The 24,607-nt window shown below is 47.3% G+C and overlaps 3 protein-coding genes across 3 annotated transcripts; 1 reads left to right on the top strand and 2 right to left on the bottom strand.

Moving 5' to 3' along the window:
* Positions 1 to 1,077: 1,077 nt before the first annotated feature.
* On the bottom strand, positions 1,078 to 7,625 carry LOC135270235 (putative POM121-like protein 1-like). The gene is given in 7 exon segments (XM_064365600.1): positions 1,078 to 1,359; positions 4,975 to 5,844; positions 5,846 to 6,664; positions 6,666 to 6,718; positions 6,873 to 6,990; positions 7,129 to 7,206; positions 7,302 to 7,625. Coding segments are annotated over 7 exon segments (2,544 nt in total).
* Positions 7,626 to 8,916: 1,291 nt separating this feature from the next.
* On the bottom strand, positions 8,917 to 11,510 carry LOC135270186 (neuronal PAS domain-containing protein 4-like). The gene is made up of 4 exons (XM_064365520.1): positions 11,194 to 11,510; positions 10,277 to 10,428; positions 9,995 to 10,097; positions 8,917 to 9,876 (listed from the first exon to the last, which is right to left on the bottom strand). Exons 1-4 carry the CDS (start codon positions 11,366 to 11,368, stop codon positions 9,605 to 9,607), a joined length of 702 nt encoding a protein of 233 aa, XP_064221590.1. The 5' UTR covers positions 11,369 to 11,510; the 3' UTR covers positions 8,917 to 9,604.
* Positions 11,511 to 15,209: 3,699 nt separating this feature from the next.
* On the top strand, positions 15,210 to 16,151 carry LOC135270185 (olfactory receptor 8K3-like). Its single transcript, XM_064365519.1, has one exon. It carries the CDS (start codon positions 15,210 to 15,212, stop codon positions 16,149 to 16,151), a length of 942 nt encoding a protein of 313 aa, XP_064221589.1.
* The last annotated feature ends 8,456 nt before the right edge of the window (positions 16,152 to 24,607 follow it).

The following is a 24,607-nucleotide window of genomic DNA, read 5'->3' as shown; positions in this document are numbered from 1 at the left end:
CAGAGGGTGGGTTGGGAACGAAGATACCAGAAAGCCTGCACGTTTTTAATAATCATAATTAGACAGAAACCAAGAAAAGACATGGCCAGGGCTATGTGCCACATGGCTACAATTAAGACAGTATTACATACAAGACTGACAAAGAAAGGGTGGGTGTCCCCCAGATGGGAGACCAGTCTGATGCTTTCCTGGTCACGTCCCTGTGGAACCGCGGGTTGAGGCCCACACAAGCCCTGTAGCTGTTAGGCCACGGAACTACACATACATTCACTCACTCACTCACTCACTTACTTACTCCGGAATTAGGAAGAAAAAGGAGAAAAAACATGTTCTCACTCATAGGCGGGTGTTGAACAAGGAGAACACATGGACACAGGGAGGGGAGCACTATACATGGGGGTCTGTTGTGGGGGAGTGGGGGGGACAGCGGGGGGGTGGGGAATTGGGGAGGGATAGCATGGGGAGAAATACCAGATATGGGTGAAGGGGAGGAAGGCAGCAAATCACACTGCCACATATGCACCTAAGCAACAACCTTGCATGTTTTTCACATGTACCCCAAAACCTAAAATGCAATAAAAAAAAAAAAAAAAAAAAAAAAAAAAAAAAAAAAATAAATAAATAAATAAAAAAGTAGAAAGCAGGAGATGGTAGAGTTAAAAGTAGAAAGCAGGAGAAAGTAGAATTAATAGAAAGCGGGAAAAAGCAGAGTTAATAGAAGGAATTAATAGAAAGCGGGAGAAAGCAGAGTTAATAGAAAGCAGAATTACTAGAAAGCAGAGTTAATAGAAAGCAGAGTTACTAGAAAGCAGAGTTACTAGAAAGCAGAATTACTAGAAAGCAGTTACTAGAAAGCAGAATTACTAGAAAGCAGAATTACTAGAAAGCAGAATTACTAGAAAGCAGTTACTAGAAAGCAGAATTACTAGAAAGCAGAATTACTAGAAAGCAGAATTACTAGAAAGCAGTTACTAGAAAGCAGAATTACTAGAAAGCAGAATTACTAGAAAGCAGAATTACTAGAAAGCAGAGTTAATAGAAAGCAGGAGAAAGTAGAATTACTAGAATTCTACGGACTCACGGCGGGAGGCCTCCTGGGGTCACGGACCCGTGGGGAGGGAAGCCGGGGGTCACGGACCCCGCGGCGGTGGGAATCCCTGACGCTGCGCAGCGGTTTCCTGACAGGGACTCCCTGAAAGCAGCAGGTGGGGAAGTCTTACCTTGTGGTGAAACAAACGGCAGCTTCCCGGTCCGGCTCTGCGTGGAGGAGTCAGTTTCCCCGGGGAGGAGTCTTAAAACTCCTTCCCGGCCAATGCACCATCTGTAAGGTCTGTTCTCACCGAGGACGAAATGAAGAAACTGAGGCCAGCACAAAAATGATCCAATGCAAGGGAATTTATTCAGGCTCCCGGACGAGGTTCTGCGGCCCGACAGGAGGGGCCGGAGAAGTCGCGCGGACTCCTCTCAGGCACGGGGTGGAGGCGTCCGATTGGCTGTGGCCAAGGTGAGTGGGACAAACTGAAGGGGAGTGGGACCCGGATAGGACAAAATAGTAGACAGGGAGTGGAGCCTGGATGGGACAAAATGGTATCAGGTATGTCCTGATGGGGCTTTTTTCCCGGGCTCCCGGCGGGGGGGAGGAGGCATGTCTGAGCTCCTGGCAAGGGAAGGAGGCGTGTCTGAACTCCCCGCGAGGGGAGGGGGCGTGTCCGAACGCCCCGCGAGGGGAGGGGGCGTGTCCGAACGCCCCGCGAGGGGAGGGGGCGTGTCCGAACGCCCTGCGAGGCAGCCAACCTTACAGAAACAACCTGGGATTCATTTTATTTTATTTTATTTTTAGAGACAGAGTCTCACTGTGTTGCCCAGGCTGGAGTGCAGTGATGTAATCTCAGCTCACTGCAACCTCTGCCTCCCCGGTTCTAGCAATTCTCCTGCCTCAGCCTCCCAAATTGTTAGGACTACAGGTGCATGCCATTACGCCCAGCTAATTTTTTGTATTTTAGTAGAGACAGGGTTTCACTGTGTTGCCCAGGCAGGTCTCAAACTCTTGAGCTCAGGCAATCCACGTTCCTCGGCCTCCCAAAGTGCTAGGATTACAGGCGTCAGCCACTGCGCCTGGCCGCCTGGGATTAATTTTTACGATAATTTATCAGCTTAAATTTCCCTCGGAATAGACTGAGTCAGGCTCCTTGCCGGCCTGGAGATAAGGAAACCTTGTTTTATTGCCAGCCAAGGCAACAGCTGAGACGAGCTTTCTGGTTGCCTTCCTGGCCAGTGGGAAGCTTATTGGTCTTCCTTACAAAGTGATTGCAGCCCTTCACGGGTCCTGGCTTTGTGCAAGGATCTTATTGCTAATTTAACCCCTGTCAAAACCTGAGATTCCATCTTCTGTTCCCGAATGCGGTTAAAAACCAGTCTTTCTCCCTTGGGGAACTCGTAAGCAAATGTTCGACTGCCCCTTTGTGGAGACTTCAGGCAAGGCCGAGATGGCCTTTTTAGGCAATCTGTTTTTATTTGACAAATAGTCTCGCTCTCTTCCCCAGACTGGAGTGCAGTGGCACAATCTCAGCTCACTGCAACCTCCGTCTCCCAGGTTCAAGCGACTCTCTGGAGATTAACAAATTAGAGTGGTAGACACACCCCTCCCTGCCATCCATCTATAATCTGAGAGGGCGCCCACCTATGTTTAAGGGGGAATACTTTTGCACTGAGTGACACAAGAGTGACTCAGCTCTGGAGGACCCTAGGATGTGAAATTGTGTGATGTTCCTGATCCCTGTCTCTCTGCTTATGTCTACATATATATAAAGAAACACGGTCTTGACCAGGCGCGGTGGTGGACACCTGTAATCCCATCTACTCAGGAGGCTGAGGCAGGAGAATAGCTTCAACCGGGGAGGCAGAGTTTGCAGTGAGCCAAGATGGTGCCACTGCACTCCAGCGTGGGTGACAGAGTGAGAGCCTGTCTGAAAGAAAGAAAGAGGGAGAGAGAAAGAAAGAAGAAAGAAGAAAGAAAGAAAGAAAGAAAGAAAGAAAGAAAGAAAGAAAGAAAGAAAGAAAGAAACAAGCAAACAAACATGGTCTCACTCTGTCACCCAGGCTGGAATGCAGTGGTGTTCTCTGTGCAACTTCTGGACTCAAACTATGCCCCTACCTCAGCCTCCTGATCAGCTAAGACTACAGGCACATACCACCATGCCCAACTAATTTTTTTTTGGGGGGGGGATGGAGTCTCGATCTTGTCCCCGAGACTGGAGTGCAATGGCACGATCTCAGCTCACTGCAACCTCCACCTCTTGGCTTCAAGAGATTCTCCTGCCTCAGCCTCCTGGGTAGCAGTGAGGAATGGAAATGTTGGGTGGGAGCCCCTACACGGAGTCCCCACTGGGGCACTGCCTAGTGGAGCTGTGAGAAAAGGGCCACCATCCTCCAGACCCCAGAATGGTAGATCCACCCACAGCTTGCACTGTGCACCTGGAAAAGTTGCAGACACTCAACACCAGCTCGTGAAAGCATTCAAGATGGGGGCTGTACCCCGCAAAGCTTCAGGGGCAGAGCTGCCCGAGGCCACGGGAGCCCACCTCTTGCATCAGTGTGACCTCGGTGTGAGAAACGAAGTCAAAGGAGATCACTTCAGAGCTTTAGGATTTGCTGCCTGCCGGGCATGGTGGCTCACGCCTGTAATCCCAGCACTATGGGAGGCTGAGGCGGGTGGATTGCTTGAGGTCAGGAGTTCGAAACCAGCCTGACCAACATGGCAAAACCCCATTTCTACTAAAAATACAAAAATTAGCCAGGCATGGTGGCGTGCACCTGTAATCCCAGCTACTCAGGAGGCTGAGTCAGAAGAATCGCTTGAACCTGGGAGGCAGAGGTTGCAGTGAGATGTTACTCATCTTTCTTCTTATCATGCTGGCATATGGTAGTAACATGTGCTGCTTCAGGACACCAACTCAGAAGCAAGATGTCCTGGGTTCGAGTCCTGGCTCTGTCTCTTTCTATCTGCAAGGCCACAGACAAGTGACATAACTTCTGTGTGCTTCCATCTCCTCCCCCATAAAATGGGGAAGTTACAGCACCTCCCTCATAAGGCTGTGATGATTAAAAGAGTGGATACATGTGAAGAGCTTAGGACAATGACTGGTGTATGCAAAGTGTTCAATCAATGTTATTTTTAAGTCACTAAAAGCAAAGCAAGGGCCGGGCATGGTGGCTCACATCTGTAATTCCAGCACTTTGGGAGGCCGAGGCAGGCAGATCACCTCAGGTCAGGAGTTCGAGACCAGCCTGATCAACATGGGGAAATCCCATCTCTACTAAAAATACAAAATTAGCCAGGCGTCATGGCACATGCCTGTAATCCCAGCTACTTGGAAGGCTGAGGCAGGAGAATTGCTTGAATCTGGGAGGCGGAGGTTGCAGTGAGCTGAGATCGCACCATTGCACTCCAGCCTGGGCAACAAGAGTAAAACTCCATCTCTTAAAAAAAAAAAAGCATGCCACCCAACAGAGTTGCTCCTGGTGCTGGGTCCCCCAGTCACCATGGGGGTGCTCTGCCTTTGGTGGGGGGCCTCATTTTCAGGCCCCCTCACGTTGCATTGCCTTGTGGTTCTCAGGGCCTTTCTCTTTGCCACTTTGCTGCTGCAGCCCCATTTATGTTACAGAAACCACCAACCTCGAGGGGGCCAGGGTCCTGCTTCCAAGTGTTTAGTGGAGCCGCCTAGCTTTGGCCAAGCCACAGCGTGAGAAGGGAGCATGTGCATCACGGGGAGAGGTAGAAGTTGGGCCAGCTAGGGTCCCAGCCGGGCCTGCAGCCCGGGCCGACTTTCTTTTGGCGGGGGGGCTCGAGGTGGAAGTGGTGGGTAAGGAAACCCCTGCAGCTGAGTGTGCTGTGGGGCCCTGGGCTGGCTGTCTTGGAGCAGAAGATGAGGCCTGGGCTGCAGCTGAAGCAGCTAGATCTGAAGATGGACGAGCCCGCTTCAAGCCGCGGGTTCCCTGCTGCTGCCCATGAAGGACCACAGGTTTGGGCTGGGTGGTGGCTGCAGCGGTAATGGGAAGTTTCAGCCCTGGGCTGGGACCACTGACCCTCTGTCCGGCCAGGATGGTGGTGCCCTTTCCTGAGGCTGTGCTGGGGCCCTGGGCTGGCTGTCTTGGAGCAGAAGATGAGGCCTGGGCTGCAGCTGAAGCAGCTAGATCTGAAGATGAACGAGCCCGCTTCAAGCCGCGGGTTCCCTGCTGCTGCCCATGAAGGACCACAGGTTTGGGCTGGGTGGTGGCTGCAGCGGTAATGGGAAGTTTCAGCCCTGGGCTGGGACCACTGACCCTCTGTCCGGCCAGGGTGGTGGTGCCCTTTCCTGAGGCTGTGCTGGGGCCCTGGGCTGGCTGTCTTGGAGCAGAAGATGAGGCCTGGGCTGCAGCTGAAGCAGCTAGATCTGAAGATGAACGAGCCCGCTTCAAGCCGCGGGTTCCCTGCTGCTGCCCATGAAGGACCACAGGTTTGGGCTGGGTGGTGGCTGCAGCGGTAATGGGAAGTTTCAGCCCTGGGCTGGGACCACTGACCCTCTGTCCGGCCAGGGTGGTGGTGTCCTTACCTGAGGCTGTGCTGGGGCCCTGGGCTGCAGCTGAAGCAGCTAGATCTGAAGATGGACGAGCCCGCTTCAAGGTGCTGCTTGCAGCTGGGAAGCGGGCAGGAATCAGCGAGGTGACCTGGGCTGAGTCCCGGGAGTGTGCAGAGGTGGCAGGAAGGGGGTCTGAGGAGGAGACCAAGGGGTCTGCTGACCTGCGCTTCCTCCCAGACACAGGAGGTCTAGAGGGGGACCCTGCAGCAGATGGTAGGAGGGCCACGGGGGTCCCGGCGGCCTTGGGACTTGCATCTCTCCCGCTGTGCATCCCTGCTGGGTGCTTTAGGGACAGAAGGCAAAGAAGACGCCCCTGTTGCAGGTGAGGACAAAGCGTGGGAAAGCAGTGAGGCTCTGCAGTCCCGGATGCTCTTGGCCTCACCCCGCAGTGCACTGTCAATGCACAGGAGCGCCACCTTTTTCTCCAGGTCCAGGTCTTCAGCAGTGACCCGGAACCCCAGCTGTAAGGGAGGTGACAGCATCAGAGGCTCCCCTTGCCTGCGTGGCAGCAGAGGGAACTTTCGTCTAGGAGGCCTAGAGGCCTGAGATGTCTGGGAGCCACTCCTGGGGGCCGGTTTCTCCCCAGGTGCTGAATCTGCCACCTTTTCACACTGGGTCTGACCCCGAGAGACAGCCGGAGGGCTGACCTCACTCACTGTCTTTGAAGAAGTGAGGGGCAGCTGGCAGTGGGATGAGGCTGGCCCCTTCCTCCTCTTTAGCCACGGGAAGCCTCCCGTGGAGCTGTAGGAGCTGGAGATGGAATTTCGTTTGGGGCAGCAGCTCATCCCGGAGGGCTGGGATATCTTGTCAGATGGGATTTCTGACCTCTGGGTATGGAGGTCTCTCTGCAGGGGCCCAGGCCTGGGCACGAAGGGAGAGAGGCCTCCATTGTCCCGCAGCGGCCTAAATGCAGACCGTGCATCCCTGGTGCCCTCAGGGCCCCCTTTCTGATCATCAGGCTTCTCTTGGGCTCTGGGGTCCTTGCCCTGCTCAGGCATCCCTGCCCCACTCACCTTGAGGGCCCTCGACATGATCAGGTTCTCTGGATAGGAATGTGGGGCACAGCTGGGTGTTGTGGGCCCCAAAACGGTGACTACCTGCTCCAGTGCCTCACTAAGAGTCCTCATGCTCAGTGCACTCGCTGAGCTGCAGGACATTCTGCTATTGCGAGCACACAGCACTGGCTTGCTGCGGTACCTGTGCCTCAAATTGAAGGCAGGATCGCCGGAACGGAACACAGGGCTTGTAGGATACCGAAAACCTTGGAATTCTTTCGACACCAGGCTGATTCCGTGTGTCTGGGTACTTGCAGGATGGCTTGCCACTCCGTCCAGGGGCAGGAGCAACGGAGAGGTCCCACAAGGAAAGTGAACTGAGGGATGCGGGCAGCAGGCTCAAGGCAACTGAGTCCTACTGGCGGGTCCTCGGCCCCGGGACGGGACCGGGACAGGGATAAGGGGCACAGAGTGTCCAGGTAACCGCTCCTGGGAGCAGTGGGGTATTTTCAGACCCTTGAACTCTCGAGAGCTGGGCTCTGAGCGTCCTCTCGTCTGCTGCCAACTCGGTCAAAGGCTAAGGGAGCATTCCCCTGTTGCCAGGAAACGCATCATTCAAATCTGAGCGAGTGGGGCGCGTGCAAAGACGCGCGCAAGTGACAGATCCGCGCCGGAAGTGCGACCTTACGGGATTCCCGGGACAAGGTATGCGCGCCAGGCACCCGCTGGCAATGCGGAGTCGGCGGACAAAATATGAGCGCGAGGCACCTGCGGGCAATGGCGGCGGGGGAGGGCGCGGGGGTAGAGAGGGCGCCTGATAGGTACTGGAAGGAGAGGCGCGCGCACAACGGACGCCAGACCTTAACGGTTTGGCCGGCAAGGTTCGCGCGCAAGGCACCTGATGGCAACGGAAGGGGCGGCGCGCGCACAACGGACGCCAGACCTTAACGGTTTGGCCGGCAAGGTTCGCGCGCAAGGCACCTGATGGCAACGGAAGGGGCGGCGCGCGCATGAGGTACTGTAGGGAGAGGCGCGCGCACTAACGACCTGGGACCTTAACGGATCGGCGCGGCAAGGTAAGGGCACAAGGCACCTACTGGCAACTGCGGGATCGGGGGCGGGGTAGGGAGCGGTGCGCGCACTAGGTACTGGAGGGAGAGGCGAGCACAAAGGACCCTGGTTGGTCTTCCGGCTGCCGGCCTCCTAGGCACCGCTGCCGCCACTGCCGGGGCCCAGGAACCTCTTCAGCACTACGGACAGCGCTCATTCGCCCAGTCACAGCCCGCGCCTCAGCCGGCATCGTTTCAGGACCACGGACACCTCCTTGGCGCACCCCCAGCCGGGCCCTGGCGGCAGGGCTCACACACCCCAGGAGCTCCATCAGCACCTGGGGACACTTGGGGCCAAGGCCAACAATGTTTTGTTTTGTTTTTTTGTTATTGTTTGTTTGGTTTTGGTTATACACGGGGCAGGGAGCCTCTTGAGGAGCCAGTCTGTCCCTTGTCTGCCTGCGGAGGTGCTGCTGGGCTGCCTCAGACTTGGCTCGGCTGCTGCGTAGGCTTCCTCTGGCTTTAATTTACACAGACACAGGTGAGATTAGAACCCTCTTTGCAATGGTGGATGTCCTTTCCCCTACTGAGCTTGATTGTCCCAGGTCAAGCCTGAACTGATGTGCTGGCCATGAAACTCTCAAGCAAAAGGGCTTCGATATACTGGTCTTTATGGGGCTGGGACCTGCCAAGCTATATCACCTGTCTCCCTGCTTTTAGCTCTCCCTCTATCTGGGAGGTGGGTAGTCCCATTCTGCTGGCACTCTTGCCATTAGTCAAAGCCTCTGCCCAGTTTTGCGCCAACAACTCGTGGCACCTGGCCAGCCATAGCTGTCGCTAAGATCTGTGTTAGTAACTTGGGGTGCTTTTTGTCTCAGTGGCATTGTCCTGGACTGTGGTTTGCAACGGCCATGGAAGAAGCACAGTATCTGAACCAGGGCGCCAAGAAGTTAAACTCCCTGATTCTCCAGTCAGTTGCACTTCCTGGGTGGGGCAGCAACCTGCCCTGCCTTGTTTTGCCCTCCTAGGGCAGTCCCATTGAAAAGAACCTGGTACCTCAGTTGGAAATGTGGAGATCACTCCCCTTCTGCATCTCTCTCACTGGAAACTGGGCTCTGGAGCTGTTCCTATTCGGTCATCCATATACAGTTTTAACATGCATAATACAAATGTAACACCTGTGAGAGTGATCTAACATTCCTAATAGAACTGTAACACTCATAAATGCAAAAATAACCACTCATAACACTAATGTACCATTCACAATACAAATATAACAATCATACTACTTATCTAACACCCATAATAGAACTGTGACACTCACAATACAAAATACAATACACAATATTAATAAAACATTGGTAACACTGTTGTAACATCTGTAATGCTGTCTTGACACCTGTAATTCAACTGTAATACTCATAATACCAATATATCATCTACAATACAAATGTAAAAACTGTAATACTGATGGAACAACTGTAATACTTATCTAACACCTGTAATACTAATGTAATGCTCATAATAGTAATATAGCATTTGTAATACAAACAGATAATAAGACTGATACAACACATATATTACTGATGTGATGTCTGTCATACATATGTAACACCTGTAATACTGACATAACGTTTCTACTCTTACCAGGGCGCTTGGTTTTACAGAGTCCACTGAGCTAGATTTGGGTTGGATTTGGCCTCTATAATGAAATTTGATGCTGCTGTCTCTGCTTTAGTGACATGATATTAATCTTGTCATTTTTAATTAAAAAGTAGTTTACTTCCCAATAGTTTTACACTTCTAGAAAACTTGCAGTAGCATTTAGCATATCTTTCCTTTCTCTGCCCCCCTAAACCCCATCCTCCCTGCCCCTGACTCCAGAATCTAGGGTTCCCTCATCTCCGGCCTGCCTTTCTCTTGGAATCTGAACACTCCAAGCTTACCTCTCAGAGATGTCCAGTAGGGCCAGGTCTTTAGCATGACGGCTCTGGAACATGGCCAGGAAGAGTGAGGCAGGGCCAGGGCCAGGGCCAGGGCCAGGGCGGGGTCTCGGCTCCAGTGGGGCACAGAAAGCTGTGAACACGGGGTTTCCTGCCCAGTAGGCCCCAGGTGGGTGAGCATGGAATCGGCCTCGAATAAGCACCAGTTTGTTGCCTGCACTCTGGCGCCTGAGGGACTTGGAGGTGTTGAAACGGCAGCGGAAGAGGCGATCTAGATGGGTGAAGAGAAAAACCGATAAGAGGGTGAGTGGCTGAGCGAGACAGTGGATGCAGGGGAGAAGGGAAGCAAGTAGGAAATTGGACCGAGGAGGGAAGAAGGGAGTCCTTACCAGTGTCCAGGGCAGAGGGCAGGGTGAGTTGCTGGCGCACGGTGAGGTGGTCAGCTGGGTCAATGACGTCGTAGATGCTGTCACCCTGGGCAACCAGGTCCACCTGGAGAAAGGAAAAGAAGAGATGACCATTAGTGAGAACAGAGGGAGCCAATCTTTGATCTATGGTATCTTGCAGGGTATAACCTCTCTCTCCATTGTAATTCCCAGTTCCTCAGGAGTGTAAGGCTTATGGTGCCCCCTTCATGCCCAGCCTCAGCTGAAATGACTCTCAGCACTCACCATGGAGTGGCCCAGATGCTCGCTCACACTCTCAGACAGGTAGAGCAACTTCCCCTCAGCTGTGAACACAAGCAGAAAGCCGGGTAGTGCTGCTACGATATCCTCAAGTTCTTGAGCTGAGAGAAGCCCCGTGGGGCCCGTCAGAGGAGTGCCTGCAGGGCGAGAAGACATGGTGAGTCAGGAGTAAGACTGGGAGGCAAAGCAGAAGTGAGGAAGGCATGGCCTGAGTTTCAAAGAATCCAGAGGAATTTCTCATGGACCTGCCTCTGCAAACACCTGTTGACCCGCTGCCCGCAGTTCTTGGCCAGGGAACCTGTTGCTGTATCTCCATAGCCCGCAAGCCCTAGACTTCTAAACCGGATCGGCGCCTCCTCGGCTCTGAATTTCTGAACCGTGGTCAGAGCTCCCAAGAGGCTCTGAATCTCAGAACCGCGGACAGAGCTCCAAAGCGGACTGTGGGTTCAGAACCGTGGACAGCTCCCTGCTCGGCCGAAGCGGTCGTCAGCACCACGGGCAGCACCCCCCGAAGGCGACAGGAAATCCCTTTCAGCACCGCGGACAGGGCTACGCTCTCCTAGATTCAGGCCGCTCCATCCCTGCAACTTCCCGGGCTTCCCTCCCCAGCTCCCCGAGCGCCTTTGCACTGTCGGGCACCGAGGCCGCTCTGTCCTGGCTCTTCTCCTCTCCTCTCCTCTCCTCTAAGGCCCCTGGTGTTAGAGATACCGTCCAGGCTCTCTAACTCTCATTCAGAACTAAGATGAGGTTTGGAGGGAGCTCAGGAGGAAAAATAGACAGTCCCGAATCTCCCCAGCTCGCCAGCACGCTGCCCTAGACATGCAGCAGCCCCAGCGGGTTCCCCAGCTCCAGGGTCTCCGGCTCCCGGCAGCTCGGATCTCCGGTAGTCCCAGCATGCTCACCTCCAGCAAAGAAGACGCCCTTGCGAGTGTAGATGCAGGCGAGGCTCATGATGTGCAGGTAGGACAGCCGGACCTTGTCCGCTTCGGCCAGCGGCAGCAGCTCCTTGAGGTTCCGGATCTCGGCGTTGATCTGGTCCCGGCGCGCCTTGGAGGCGCCCTTGGTGGAGCGGTACATGACCGGCGGCTGCGGAGCTCCAGCTCGGGCGCCCGAGCACCTTCGCTCCCGTCCCGACGCACCGGCGGCTTCCTCCTCCGTGCTTCCCCGTCTCTCGCTCAGGCTCGCTCTCTGTTCTCCTGGGCTCCGCTCGGCTGCGCTGCCCCCTTCGCCTGCCTCACGCCGCCTTATATAGCTCCTGCCAGGCGTGGGGGGCTCGTTTTAGAGCTGGGGGGCGGGAGAGCGGGAGGCTGGGCTAAGCGAGCTGCAGCGGGAGCCGCTGACTGGGGAGGGGGGCTCCTCCTCCCGCCCGGCTTCCGACGTCATCCCATGACGTAGAATGAGAGCGGGAGGGGGGCGAGCGAGGGGGGAGCAGGAGGCTGCAGAGGGGGCCGAGCCTGGCGGGAGCTGAGCGGAGAGGCAGGCGCTGCGTTAGGAAAGCTTGAATGGGGTGTGGGGACCCAGGCGTCCGAACGCGTTCAGTTGAGGGAAGCGACAGGGCCAGGGTTAGGGCGGCCTGAAGCCCCCGGCAGGAGTCTGCAGAGGGCAGAGAGGGGCCGGCACTGACACTAATTTTTCTGAGGACTTGAGGGAATGGGTAGGAACAGGGCTGTCTACAAATCTCCCTCGTTACTTGCCAGACAAGGTCACGTTCACATGCAGTGAAGGAGGACTTTCCCTGGCCTTCGTGGGGCAGGTCACAGCTGGGGTTCCTCTCTGGGGACTACTCAACCTGGGATTCCCTTGGCCGTTTTCAAAAAACAAATCAAATCCCCTCCCCCTCTTCCCAAACCGGGCCTTGGCGGTTTATCAGGGGGTGTTCATGGGGGTCTAAGTCCCTAGGATGGGTGGAAAGGGGGTCCAGTGGGAAAGGGACCAGCTGAATTTGGCGTTGATCCTGTCTTCTCACAGCCAGGAATAGAAACCAACACAAGCGCTAGGCTGCAGTGATTCTTGGTTTCCCTGTCAGCTAATTAACCTTAGCTGCTGAAGGGGGAAACTGAGGCAGGGACGCGGGGGCAGCGAGGACCTGGATCTGCACTTAGGCATCCCTTCCCCCCTCCTCCACCCCGTTACCGGCCCCCAAGCGAGCGCTTCCCCCCGCCCTGCTGCCAGCCTCGGTCTCCCCGCGGGCCGGGGGCGGGGGCGGGGCCGGGGGAATCCCAGCTCCATATTAGGACAGGAATCCTCCGGCGGCTGCCGCGGCTGCGGCGGCGGCGGGCGGGGCATGACTGCCTCCGCACAGCTCTGCAGGGCTCCCCGCTCTGCCTAGGCGGGCAAGATGGGGGAGCAGCCGAGAAGCGAGGGGGCCTCGCCGGACCCTCCGTGACCCCTGCAGCTACCAGGGACCCTGTAACTTCGCCAGGCTCCCTCTACCCTTCTCCACGTCTGTGGCGCTAGGGCTGCTGGCTCTGCCTCTCCACCTTCAACTCTCCACCTCTCACCTTCGTTTCTTTTTCTCCTAGCGTACTTGGTGGTCGGTTCAGCTTAGTGCCCCGACCCCTGAAGCTTCCCCTTTCTTTCTTCTCCATATCCTGTCACCTTTGCCCTATCCGATACTCCTCCTTCTTTCTCTTTTCACCACAGATGATTGCTCTCTACAGGGGCGAGGAGATGCCGTTCTTACCTGGGGATTCAATAATGCAAGAAGCAAGTGGGCTAGCGAATGTTCTTATCTGAAATCTCATTTGATGGAGTAGCTGTGTGTGCATGGAATCACTTAAGGGGCTGGAAATCAGGCCACTTAAAAATTGGGGTAGTGGGACTGGGAAGTCCCAGTCACACAGGAAGCCTGGAGATGAACTTTGACATCAAAAAGGGCAGTTTGAGACCAGGGAATTCCCCATTCCTCGTGGAAAGGGATGGTAGCAAGAGAGGTAGAGTGGGAGGAGAGGCAGTCGAGGAGACCTATGTCTTAGAAGAGGGGTACAAAGCTGTGGAGACCCTATCCTGGTGTCTTATGCATTTGGCAGAGGTTGGGGCCATCCTGCGGTAAGCGTCACAACTGAGGTGGAGGGAACGGTGTCCATGTGTCTGTCTGCCACTGTCTGTAATCCTATTGACCTGGATGACAGAGAGATGGTTCCTTCTGGACATGGGTCTGTGTTGCTTCTTTCATTTCGATCTGGCCTCTGATGTGCCCATCCACCCCTCTCTCAAGCTTCTATTTGAAGAACCCCTTGATCTTTGGGTCCCCTTCCGTATGATATTCTAGGGGGGTTGTTCCTGTGTTCTTCACCCACTGATGCTAAAGCTGCCTGGGAGACATTCTGAGTGTCCTTCTCCACAATCAGAGGAGTCTACTGGGGGGGTCCCTTGGCCTCCAGAAATCTGAGCGAATCTGCACGGAAGGAATGGGGCGCTGGAAGCTGTCCGTGGTGCTGGAAGAGTCACCACGGAAGTGAGATAGGCTACAGTTTGCCTGGGACATCAAGGTAGGGCTTGGGTTCCCACAGGCCTCAGAGTGAGCCTCCTCTTTGACTGTCCCCTTATTCTATGTGGATGAATATGGGGGAGTTGCAGGGGGCCAAGATTCCTGGGATCTAGTAGGAGTGAAGTAAGCAAGGGAGGAGAACTGGGCTCAAGGGAAGAGCCCCTGGCTTTTTCCAGAATGGAATAGAAAGAAGCACTTTGGAAGGGAAGAAGGATCTAGAAAGGGACAAGGGAGGTGGTAGAGAAGAGCGCTCATCCTAGTTCGCCCACTCTGATTCAAGTTGAGAAGCTCTGTATGCCCCGATGTCTCCTCTCCCTAGGCCAGCTCCCACTCCCCTTGCCTCCCACCTCCATGAAGCTATTTTTAACTGTGCAGAACCAAAAATAGCTTGGCAGCAGCTTCAGGCCGTGGGAGAGGAGCTATTTATATCACCAGTGACGGTTCCGAAATAGCAAGCAGGAGGAGGGGGGTGGCTGGCACACTAGAGAGCTCCTGGCCGCTGCTAAAAATACTGGCAGTGTGAGTCATCCTGGCCTGGCTGAGTCACCCCACTGTCTCCCCCAAGTGGCAGGCAGCAGCAGCAGAACAAGCTAAGAATTAGAAGCCTGAGATGGGGGAGGCATCAGAGCCTGCTGGCTGTGGGAAAGTGGGCAAGGGAATGAATTGGGAGAGGGGCTTTGGGGTGAGTGTGTAGAAGGAATGGGAGAGCAGAGCCTCTCAGCCAAACCTACTGGGCAAGCGTGCAGCATCCCCAGCCAGCTATGCACTACTGCCCAGAGATGCTTGGGCAATGGAAGGAAAAGAGTATATATATATATATAAAAGAGTATATATATATATATATATATTTTAAAGTATTTAACTTTAAAAAATATATATATATACAGATATGAATTTCTATCTGTATCTCTTTCTCTCTCTTTCTCATATGAATCTATCTGATCATCCATAATCTATCTATCTATCTATCTGTCTATCTTTCTATCTATCAATCATCTACTTATGTATGTAATCAGAGTTTCTTAACCTTAGCACTACTGATATTTGGGGCTGATTATTGGGATGGGCTCAATATCGATTATAGTACAATGTTTAGCAGGTTACTGGCTTCTAACCATTAGATGCAACAGTAGCCCACCTCCAAACTGTGAAAAAGAAAATGTCTCTAGACATTGCAAAATGTCGTTGGATGAGTAAAATCAAAACCAAATGAAAATTGCTGACCTGTCTTATCTCTTTCTTGAATTATATTTAAACATGTTTTTATTTGTGAGAGATACATTTGTTTTTAAATGTCACAAATTGTGAATTTAGATATAACTTATTTATGTTACCTTTGCATACTAAAACATTTCTCAGGAGATAATAAAGAAAAGATATTGACTATCTTAATGTCTCTATCCAGAATAGGTTTTCTGATGAACCTGGATGGAAAACCACAATCTAACAGTGGTGAATGAATTCATTCTCATGGGAATCACAGATATTCCTGAGCTGCAGGCACCATTATTTGCATTGTTCCTCATGATCTATGTGATCTCAGTGATAGGAAATTTGAGCATGATCATCCTCACCAAGTTGGACTCCAGGCTAGAAACCCCTATGTACTTTTTTCTCAGGCACCTGGCACTCACTGATCTTGGTTATTCAACAGCTGTGGGACCCAAAATGTTAGTAAATTTTGTTGTGGATAAGAATACAATATCCTATTATTTTTGTGCAGCACAGCTAACTTTCTTTCTTGTGTTCATTGGTAATGAACTTTTTATTCTCTCAGCAATGTCCTATGACCGCTATGTGGCCATCTGTAACCCTCTGCTATACACGGTAATCATGTCAGAAAGGGTATGTCAGGTGCTGGTGGCAATTCCCTATCTCTACTGCACATTCATTTCTCTCCTAGTCACCTTAAAGATTTTTACTTTATCCTTCTGTGGCTACAATGTCATTAGTCATTTCTACTGTGACTGCCTCCCTTTGTTACGCTTACTCTGCTCCAATACTCATGAAGTTGAATTGATAATTTCAATCTTTGCAGCTTTTGATTTGATTTCATCTCTTCTGATAGTTCTTGTGTCTTACCTGCTCATCCTTGTAGCCATTCTCAGGATGAATTCTGCTGAGGGCAGATACAAGGCTTTTTCCACCTGTGGAGCCCACCTGACGGTGGTCATAGTGTTCTATGGGACTTTGCTTTTCATGTACCTGCAGCCCAAGTCTAGTCAATCCTCTGACACTGATAAAGTGGCTTCCATATTTTACACCCTGGTTATCCCCATGTTGAATCCCTTGATCTATAGTTTAAGAAACAGAGATGTAAAATGTGCTCTACAAAGGACATGGAAAAACTTACGTAATATTTTTCTTTAAATTTTGCACAATATGATTCCTATAAATTAGGTTATAGGCATCAGTTTTTTCTCTTTATACCTCCAGAAGACATAGCAAGCATAACTGATTCAATATTTATTTACATATGTCTAAAACATGACAGACTCTTCTAATTGCTATACATAGATTAGTTAAAAAAAAAAAAAAAAAAAAAACAACAGTAGAAATCTTTGCCTTCCTTGATGGACCGATTAATTACATTCACACTAAGTCCATTTTATATAACAGTAGAATGTGCAAGATGCTTACAGACAAGGAAAAATGGAAGACAAGGAAAGCTAGTATGCTGGGTAGGAGTAGGAAACAGTAGTCATTACAGAAGGGAGTGGCAAGGATTCTAGTGTGTTTATTAAGTATTGTAATAAATTTGCAGTGTGTGTGTTTCTGTATGTTTCTTTTAATGTATTTTTTGTATATAATCATTTTCCATCTGTTTTAGCCTTTATACTTATTGCTTGTGTATTTTGACATTGCATTTAATACTGGTCGTTTACATGATATGTGATGATTTTATGTCTTATAAATGTGCTTGAGTAATAACTATTCCAAACATTAGGATCCCCCTTTTCCTTATCAATGCCTTTATTTCCACATATAAGTCTGTTAATTGAACATACTTTGTAGCTCAATAATCTGTATTCTGATTAGCACCTGATATTGTTTCCGTCAGCCAATTCTGTGTACATGAGTAGATATATCAATTATAATACAGTTTGGAAGACAACCATAGAAACTCTCAGGTTTATACATTTCCTCTAGTTGTTCTTGCCTTTTTTCATGGATTTTCCCCTTTTTATCTAAAAAGAGCAATAATCTGTGATCAAAATTTATGTTCCAGTTGTTTTTACATCTTTGGGTAAGAGAACCATTTTATGATGAATTAACTTTATAGTCTCTTTCTCATTGAGTTGACAATTCATAATTTTTATCAATATGCACTACATAGAATGCATTATATTTTCATTGGCTTCACTGTTTGATTCCATCTGTTGATTGTTCTACCTGAACAAAGCAAATAAAAGTAATAAAACACACTATACCATACTGTATTTATCTGCTGGCTGTTGCAGATGTCCTTGGACAGCTACAGACCTTCAACATGCAAGTCAGGTGTGATCTGTATGTAGTGATGTCATTATCTTGCCTTTTGAACATGGTTGCTTTCATTAACTTTCTTATGTATTTTGATTTCCTTTACTCTTTTCAGTACTCCTAAGATTCTACTGAAAGTATCAGTGTCTACAATATTTCCTTAGTTCACCATCATAAAATAAAATCCCATGTGCAGTCAAAGAAACTTGAATCAATGCATAGTACATTGTCATGTGATTGTAAAGACTACCGTATTGTTGTTGTACTGAAAATGAATTTTCAGGATGGTCATAGAAATTACCAGGTAATAATAATATCTCACACTTACTGAGTACTATATTTTAGGGATTCTTCATGTCTCAATTAATTTAGCCATCATAACAGCTCTGTGAGTTAGGTTCTACATCACATGTTCTCACTCATGGGCGGGTGTTGAACAATGAGAACACATGGACACAGGGAGGGGAGCATCACACACTGAGGTATATCCTGACATCTTTTAAGTTCAAATGAATGTTTTCAAAAATGCTATACTTATGGTTCTTACTTGTAAGAGAGGAAAGAGCCAAAAAGACAGAGTGGAATTTAATGAAGAAAGAAAAGACAGCTTCCTCTGGGAAGAAAGGTTGCCAGCAGCACTCCAATCTCTGCCCTTGCTCTCCTCCCCTGTTCTTATTTCCTGAATCAGAACAGCAAAATCTTGACATAAATCTAATCAGTTACTGCGAACTTCCACAAGGTGTGAGTGCTCTAACTCCTCTAAGCTACAGGTTTGGACCTTGTGGTGGGCTCCAGAAGTTTCTACCCGACAGTTGTGTGGGTTAAAGCTGACATTCCATTAAATCATAACTAAATTCCGTATTTTACTTGACTAAACTTTTTAAAAAGCAACTACTGCACCAACTGAAATTCGTGCTTGCAGAATTCCATGTTTTCACTGAGGAGAAACTGAATGGTAGAAAAGAAGAGACAAAGAGATTAGGCTAAAGCAGATTCTAGTAACTTTAATCAAACCTGTTGCATTTCTTTTGTTCATGTCCCACATTAATTAGAGATGACCAGTACTTATCAGTGGAAATGTTTGAAAATTACAGTGTAATGATATGTACTCTATTGGGCAATATTAGAAATAAATAGTAATTCATACGTGATGTGTTAAATGTCCTGTAAACCCTATGTATTTACATTGTTATCATAAAGGAAAGAAAACATGTAAAATTAAATACTAAAAATCCTTATATATTGACACTTAACAAATATTTTAGTAGGAATAGATGTACATGTTGGTTATCATTAAGCTTATATATGTTTGGGAGTTTTTCTTTTTTCTTAAAAGAATTCCACATTTAAGTTGAAATATATGTAAATATTTAGAAAGAAAAAATAATAAAAATTTTAGTCATAAACTGATGGTCAAAAAGATCATAAAATCTATAAATATAATTGTATTAATAAAATTCCAGACGAATCTCTGCACATTTGGTGGTAAGAGTGTTCTTAGTGATCATTCCTACACCAAAAGAGATAGCATTATTTAATAATAAATATTGATTTTGAACCACGTAATATACCCATTAAACATCAAAGTATCATTAACTAAATCCCTTGTTAACTGGGTCCTACAAATGCCTGCAGACATGTTAAGGCAATATTTTCTTAGATAAAGTGTGATAAGGTGGAAGTCAGAATATGAAAAGAAAGTGAGCTTAATTGGTTATCGTTAAAGTATCTTTGCTTTAGGAACTTTTATAAAGACACATGACTTGTGAATTTATTGCTAAATCCCTAACCAGGAAGTGCAAGTGAGGGAAACTAAAATTTAAACTGCAGTAGTTTCATGCTCTCTATCTCACTCTTTAATAATATCACAGCTCCACAAGAATTCTTTGGCAAACATGGAAACATACTAAAAAAAAAAAATGTGATGTCACTGTGTAGATGAAATAAAGTCTAGCATTTCTATACTAACACCTATATAATTTTGTTATCAATTGTTGTGTTCCAAACATTTTTGATATTTAGAGTTTAATCTACATCATAATTATGTGTGTTTTTCATATAGGTTCCTTCTTTTGGTAGTAGAAGTTTCTTTTCTTTGTTTTTAGTTTTAGAATCAGATCTGAAAATAATGTTTATTTCCTATTGTGAATAAAACCTTTTGTCTACAAATGTTATAATTTGTTTGGATGACATTACATGAAAGCATGTAACAACCACTCTCTTTCTTCCTAGAAGAGATAACTGGACTAAATGGGCCAAAGGAATCTAAAAGTGCTTACTAAATTCATCCTGACGGAAATCATGAGGTGGCTTGAGCTGCAGCTCCCCCTTTTTGGGGTCTTCCTCATCATGTACACATTCACAGTGGTGAGCAAAAAGTGCATAATCATTTTGAACAACGTGAACTTGGATCTACAGAACACTTAGTATTTTTTAAACCAGGTACCTGAGTTTTATTGATCTTGATAATTCTAAGGTCATTTATGCCAAGATACTGTGGCTCAAAATGCCATTTCCTGTTATGCATGTACCACGCAGGTGGCTTTCATTACGTTCATTATCACTGAACTTTTCGTATCATCAGCCATGGCCTATGACCACTATGTGGACCTCCATAGCTTTCTGTATAAAATGTTATGGCTCATGCCTGTAATCCCAGCACTTTGGGAGGCAGAGGCGGGCGGATCACGAGGTTAAGAGATCGAGCCCATCCTGGCCAACATGGTGAAACCCCGTCTCTACTAAAAATACAAAACTTAGCTGGGCGTGGTGGTGTGCACCTGTAGTCCCAGCTGCTCGTTAGGCTGAGGCAGGAGAATTGCTTGAACCCGGGAGGCGGAGGTTGCAGCGAGCCGAGATCGCGCCACTGCACTCCAGCCTGGCGACACAGCGAGACTCTGTCTCAAAAAAAAAAAGTTATAGCTCAGCAACTCTGTCATGTGCTCGTGGGTATTCCATGCCTTTATAGTACCTTTTAGGCTCTGATGGTCACTATGAAGATTTTTACATTGACCTTCTATGGTTCTAATGTCATAAGTTATTTCAACTGTTATGATGTTTCTTTGTTAGCCGTGGTATGCTCACATGCATGAGAAATAGAAATGATCTCACCATTTTCAGTACTTAATTTGATATTCTTTCTTCTGGTACATGCCGATTCTATTAACTATTTGTCAAATGCATTCTGTAGAGATCAGTAAAAAACCTTCACATGTGCTTCTTGTCTGATAGTGGTGATTGTGTTTTGTGGGTTTCTACACTTTATGTGCTTGCAGTGCAAATGCACTCCCTTTTTTGATAATAATAAAATTGCCTCTATGTTTTCCTCTTTAGTAATTACCATGCTTAACCACTTGATCTACAGTGTAGGGAGCAAAGAGGTTAAAAAAAAATGCCTTCTTGTAGCTTTTTTATGAAGCTGCGAAAACTTTGTATTTTAATGATCAATATGAAATATTGTTCTAGGAAGCTATGATAAAGGTAAATGTCACTAATAAATATTTCTAGTACATATAAATACATTATTTGGGCTCCACAGCAAAAACTGAGTATAACACAGACAAATAGGTTTTTCATTTTCTTTAGGCAAACTCATCTTCAAGTTTTATATCTCAATTGTCAAGTTCTTATCAACAGCCTTTGATTCTGATTCAATATTTCCTTTAGTTATGCCATAGAAGCTCATATTTCTTGCCACATAAACACTTATTAAACTCTATATCGATAAAATATGTGTTCATTTCTTTAATTTTTTTAGACAAGTTATGTTCTCAATTTTTTTTTTTGTATTCTCTAAAACTAAAACAACAATGTAAATTATGAGAATTCAGGCAGCATATATTTTGGGTGATGTTTCTTTTTTTTTTTTTTTTTTTTACTTACATTTGTTGTAATTATTGTAATGAATATATTTGACTACCACTTTGCTATTTGTTTATTTTACTTTATTTTATTTTTTTTAACTTCTGTGTCCCTCTTTTAGTGACTTCTTTTGGATTAATCAAATGTGTTTTAGCATTTGTTACGGGTTAAATTGTGCCCTCCACCCATATTTGTATGTTGGCGTCTAATTCTTTGGTTCCTCAGAAGATACATTTATTTGGAAATAGGGTTCTTTTTTTTTTTTTTAAATTTTTTTTTTAATTTATTTATTTATTTATTTTTTTTTATTTTTTTTTATTTTTTATTTTTTATTTTTTTTTATTTTATTTTTTTAATTGCATTTTAGGTTTTGGGGTACATGTGAAAAACATGCAAGGTTGTTGCATAGGTGCATACGTGGTAGTGTGATGTTTCTTTATTAAATTCATTCTGACAATTTTTGCCTCTTGAATCAATAATGTAATCCATTTATACTTAAAGTAACTACAGGTATTGATTAGTCAGGAGTGGGGCAAAATGACTGACTAGACAAAGCCAAAAAGTTCTGCTCCCATTGAGAGAGACCAAATTATGACTAAACCAAATAGTATGAACAGATTTTCAGAGAGAAAACAAGAGTTATGGAGAAGTAATGCACACTCTGAAGTTGAAGACAGAGAAAGCTGGGAAGCCTGAGTGGAATACCTGAATGATAGAGCTAGTTCCAAGTCCCCAAACAGCTTCTGGGGAATGGGTCAGAGAAAGGACTGTGGGATGGCTCACTCTCACTGAATCTCTGAGATCCTAGCTACAGGCAACCCCATGCCATGTATGAACATTTGAGCTGGCAGGAGAACTTATCCAAAGAGTAGACAGAGACAAGGCTTCGTTGGAGTGGATCTGGGGGCCTTTGTGCATGGAAGAGCTCCACTGAAACATGGCCATAGGTGCCCATCCCCTAGGGCTCTAAATCTCCTTTTGAGAAGCTCTATTCCCAGCTGACTATTGGGCTTGGAGAAAGCAGGGCCAGCTCCCCCTTAGAACTGGGGGATATCTGTTCTGCAAAGTTTCCTACCTTCCAGCCCCTCCCATGGCCTCTGTCTGGCTACCCCACAGAAGTGTATGCACAGTGCAGACTCTGTTGCCCAGCCTGAATGTTTTGCTCCACTTCAGTATGTAACTGGTGGGGTAGGAACATTTTGGATCCTCTAGGACACTCAGAACCCAACCCCAAGGGTAAAGAGAATTAAGCTGTGAGCCAGTTCTGGTGCCCCAGGGCTGTGGCATGCAGGTTGGGAGAACCAATCCAAGATCTGTGGCTTGCACTTGCCTGGGAGAGTACCCTACATTCTCAGAGGACTGAGGGGGTGGAATGCACAAGTTAATAGTCTTACATTGGTATGGGTTGTGCTGTCTTCTGCAGAGTTGGTCTTGGAAGGAGGTGGCCTATCTCCCTGATGAAGCTTCTGCCCAAGGGAGTCCTGTGGCCTGGAACACCTAACAAAATAAATGCAGGTATAGTTCCAAGGATCAGAAGGGGTTCCTCTAAGGTCCAGGAGTGAAGCTAGTGAGAGGGGTTACTTATCTCCCCTTCAAACTGCAGACACACAGAAGACAATACAAAAGAGTTCATGCAGCCGAGTCAGAGCTTATCTACTGCCCATTACTCCTAAGCATCATCTACTGGATAGCAGCACCAAACTACAACACCCAAAATATTTTGCTATTAAACCCACCTATGAAACAAAGGGCAAGAATTCAGCCACAGATAAAGACTCTGTACTGAGCCTTGGCCCTCTGAAAACATCTAGAAACAATACCAACTGACTATACTCAACTTACATCACAGTTAAAGGAACAACAGTTCTCCCAGATGAGAAAGAATTAACACAAGAACTCTAGCGATTCAAAAAGTCAGGGTGTCCCCTTACCTCAAAGTGAGGCCACTAGCTCCCCAGGAACAGTTTTTCAATCAGTCAGAAATGATCGAAATGATATGCATAGAATTCAGAATCTGGGTAGCAATAAAGATTATCAGAATTCAGGAAAAATTTAATACCCAATCTAAGAAATCTAAGAAATTCTGTAAAATGGTTCAAGAGCTGAAAGATGATACAGACATTTTAAGAAAGAACCAATTTGAGCCAGGCACGGTGGCTCACAACTGTAATCTCAGCACTTTGGGAGGCCGAGGTGGGTGGATAACCTGAGGTCGGGAGTTCAAGACCAGCCTGATCAACATGGAGACACCCAGTCTCTACTAAAAATGCAAAATTAGCTCAGTGCGGTGCTGCATGCCTGTAATCCCAGCTTGAACCTGGGGGGAGGAGGTTGTAGTGAGCTGAGATTGCACCATTGTACTCCAGTCTGGGCAACAGGAGCAAAACTCCATCAAGAAAGAAAAAGAAAGAAAGAAAGAGAGAGAGAGAGAAGGAAGGAAGGAGAGAGAAAGAAGGGAAGAGAGAAAGAAAGGAGGGAGGGACGGAAAGAAAGAAGGAAAGAAAGAAAAAGAGATAAAGAGAGAGAAGGAAGGAAGGAAGGAGAGAAGGAAGGAGAGAGAAAGAAGGAGAGAGAGAAGGAAACAGAGAAAGAAAGGAGGGAGGGAAGGAAAGAAAGAAGGAAAGAAAGAAAGAAGGAAAGAAAGAAAGAACGAACCAACCAATTTAAAGTATTAACAGCAGAATAGATCAAAATGAGGAAAGAATCACAGAGCTCAAATACCAGTGCTTTGAATCAACTCAGTCTGAGGAGAAAATAAAAATAAGGTTAAAAATAAACAAAACCTCTGAGAAATATAGGATTATATAAAGAAATCAGATCTACAACTTATTAGCATTCCTGAGAAAGGAGAAGGAATAAGCAACTTGGAAAATACATAAGAGGGCATAGTCCACAGAAATTACCCTAACCTCGATAGAGAGATTAATATTCAAACTCAAGAAATACAGAAAGCGCCAGCTAGATACTACACAAGAAAACCATCCCAAAAGCTCATAGTCATAAGATTCACCAAGGTCAATACAAAAGAAAATAAATCTTAGACTCCCTTATTGCTGGACAGGGCATCTCTGATAAAAAGGCAGCAGCCCATCAGGGACTTTATTTATAAATAAAGTCCCACCTTCCTGGGACAGAGCACGTGAGAAAAGAAAATAAATATTAAAGGCAGCCAGAGAAAAGAGTCAGATCACATACAAAGAGAATCCCAACTGCCTACCAACAAACATCTCAGCAGGAATCAAACAAGCCAGAAGAAATTGGGGCCTATTTTCAGCAGTCTCAACCAAGAATTTCATATTTCACCAAACTCACTTCAGAAGTGATTGAGTGATAAAATCCTTCTCAGGCAAGATAATTTGTTTCAACTAGACCAGGCTTGCGAAAAGTCTCCAAGAAGGTCCTAAACATGAAATTAAAAAAAAAAAAAAAAAAAAAAAAAAAAAAAAAAAAAAAAAAAAAGAAACACCTCTAGGCTTTCGAGT

This window comes from Aotus nancymaae, unplaced genomic scaffold (genome assembly GCF_030222135.1).
Source record: "Aotus nancymaae isolate 86718 unplaced genomic scaffold, 86718_ANA_hifiasm-v0.15.2.pri h1tg000059l, whole genome shotgun sequence".
Taxonomy (NCBI): domain Eukaryota; kingdom Metazoa; phylum Chordata; class Mammalia; order Primates; family Aotidae; genus Aotus; species Aotus nancymaae.
This window is presented reverse-complemented; position numbering and strand designations above follow the sequence as displayed.

Bases quoted from the DNA above. Each gene is read 5' to 3' on its own strand.
- LOC135270186 (XM_064365520.1), bottom strand. From the start codon at position 11,368: ATGTACCGCTCCACCAAGGGCGCCTCCAAGGCGCGCCGGGACCAGATC. The intron at 10,429-11,193 runs GTGAGCATGCTG...CTCGCCCTGCAG, and splicing joins GGGCGTCTTCTTTGCTGGAG to GCACTCCTCTGACGGGCCCC. The intron at 10,098-10,276 runs GTGAGTGCTGAG...TCCTTTCTCCAG, and splicing joins AGCATCTGGGCCACTCCATG to GTGGACCTGGTTGCCCAGGG.
- LOC135270185 (XM_064365519.1), top strand. From the start codon at position 15,210: ATGGAAAACCACAATCTAACAGTGGTGAATGAATTCATTCTCATGGGA.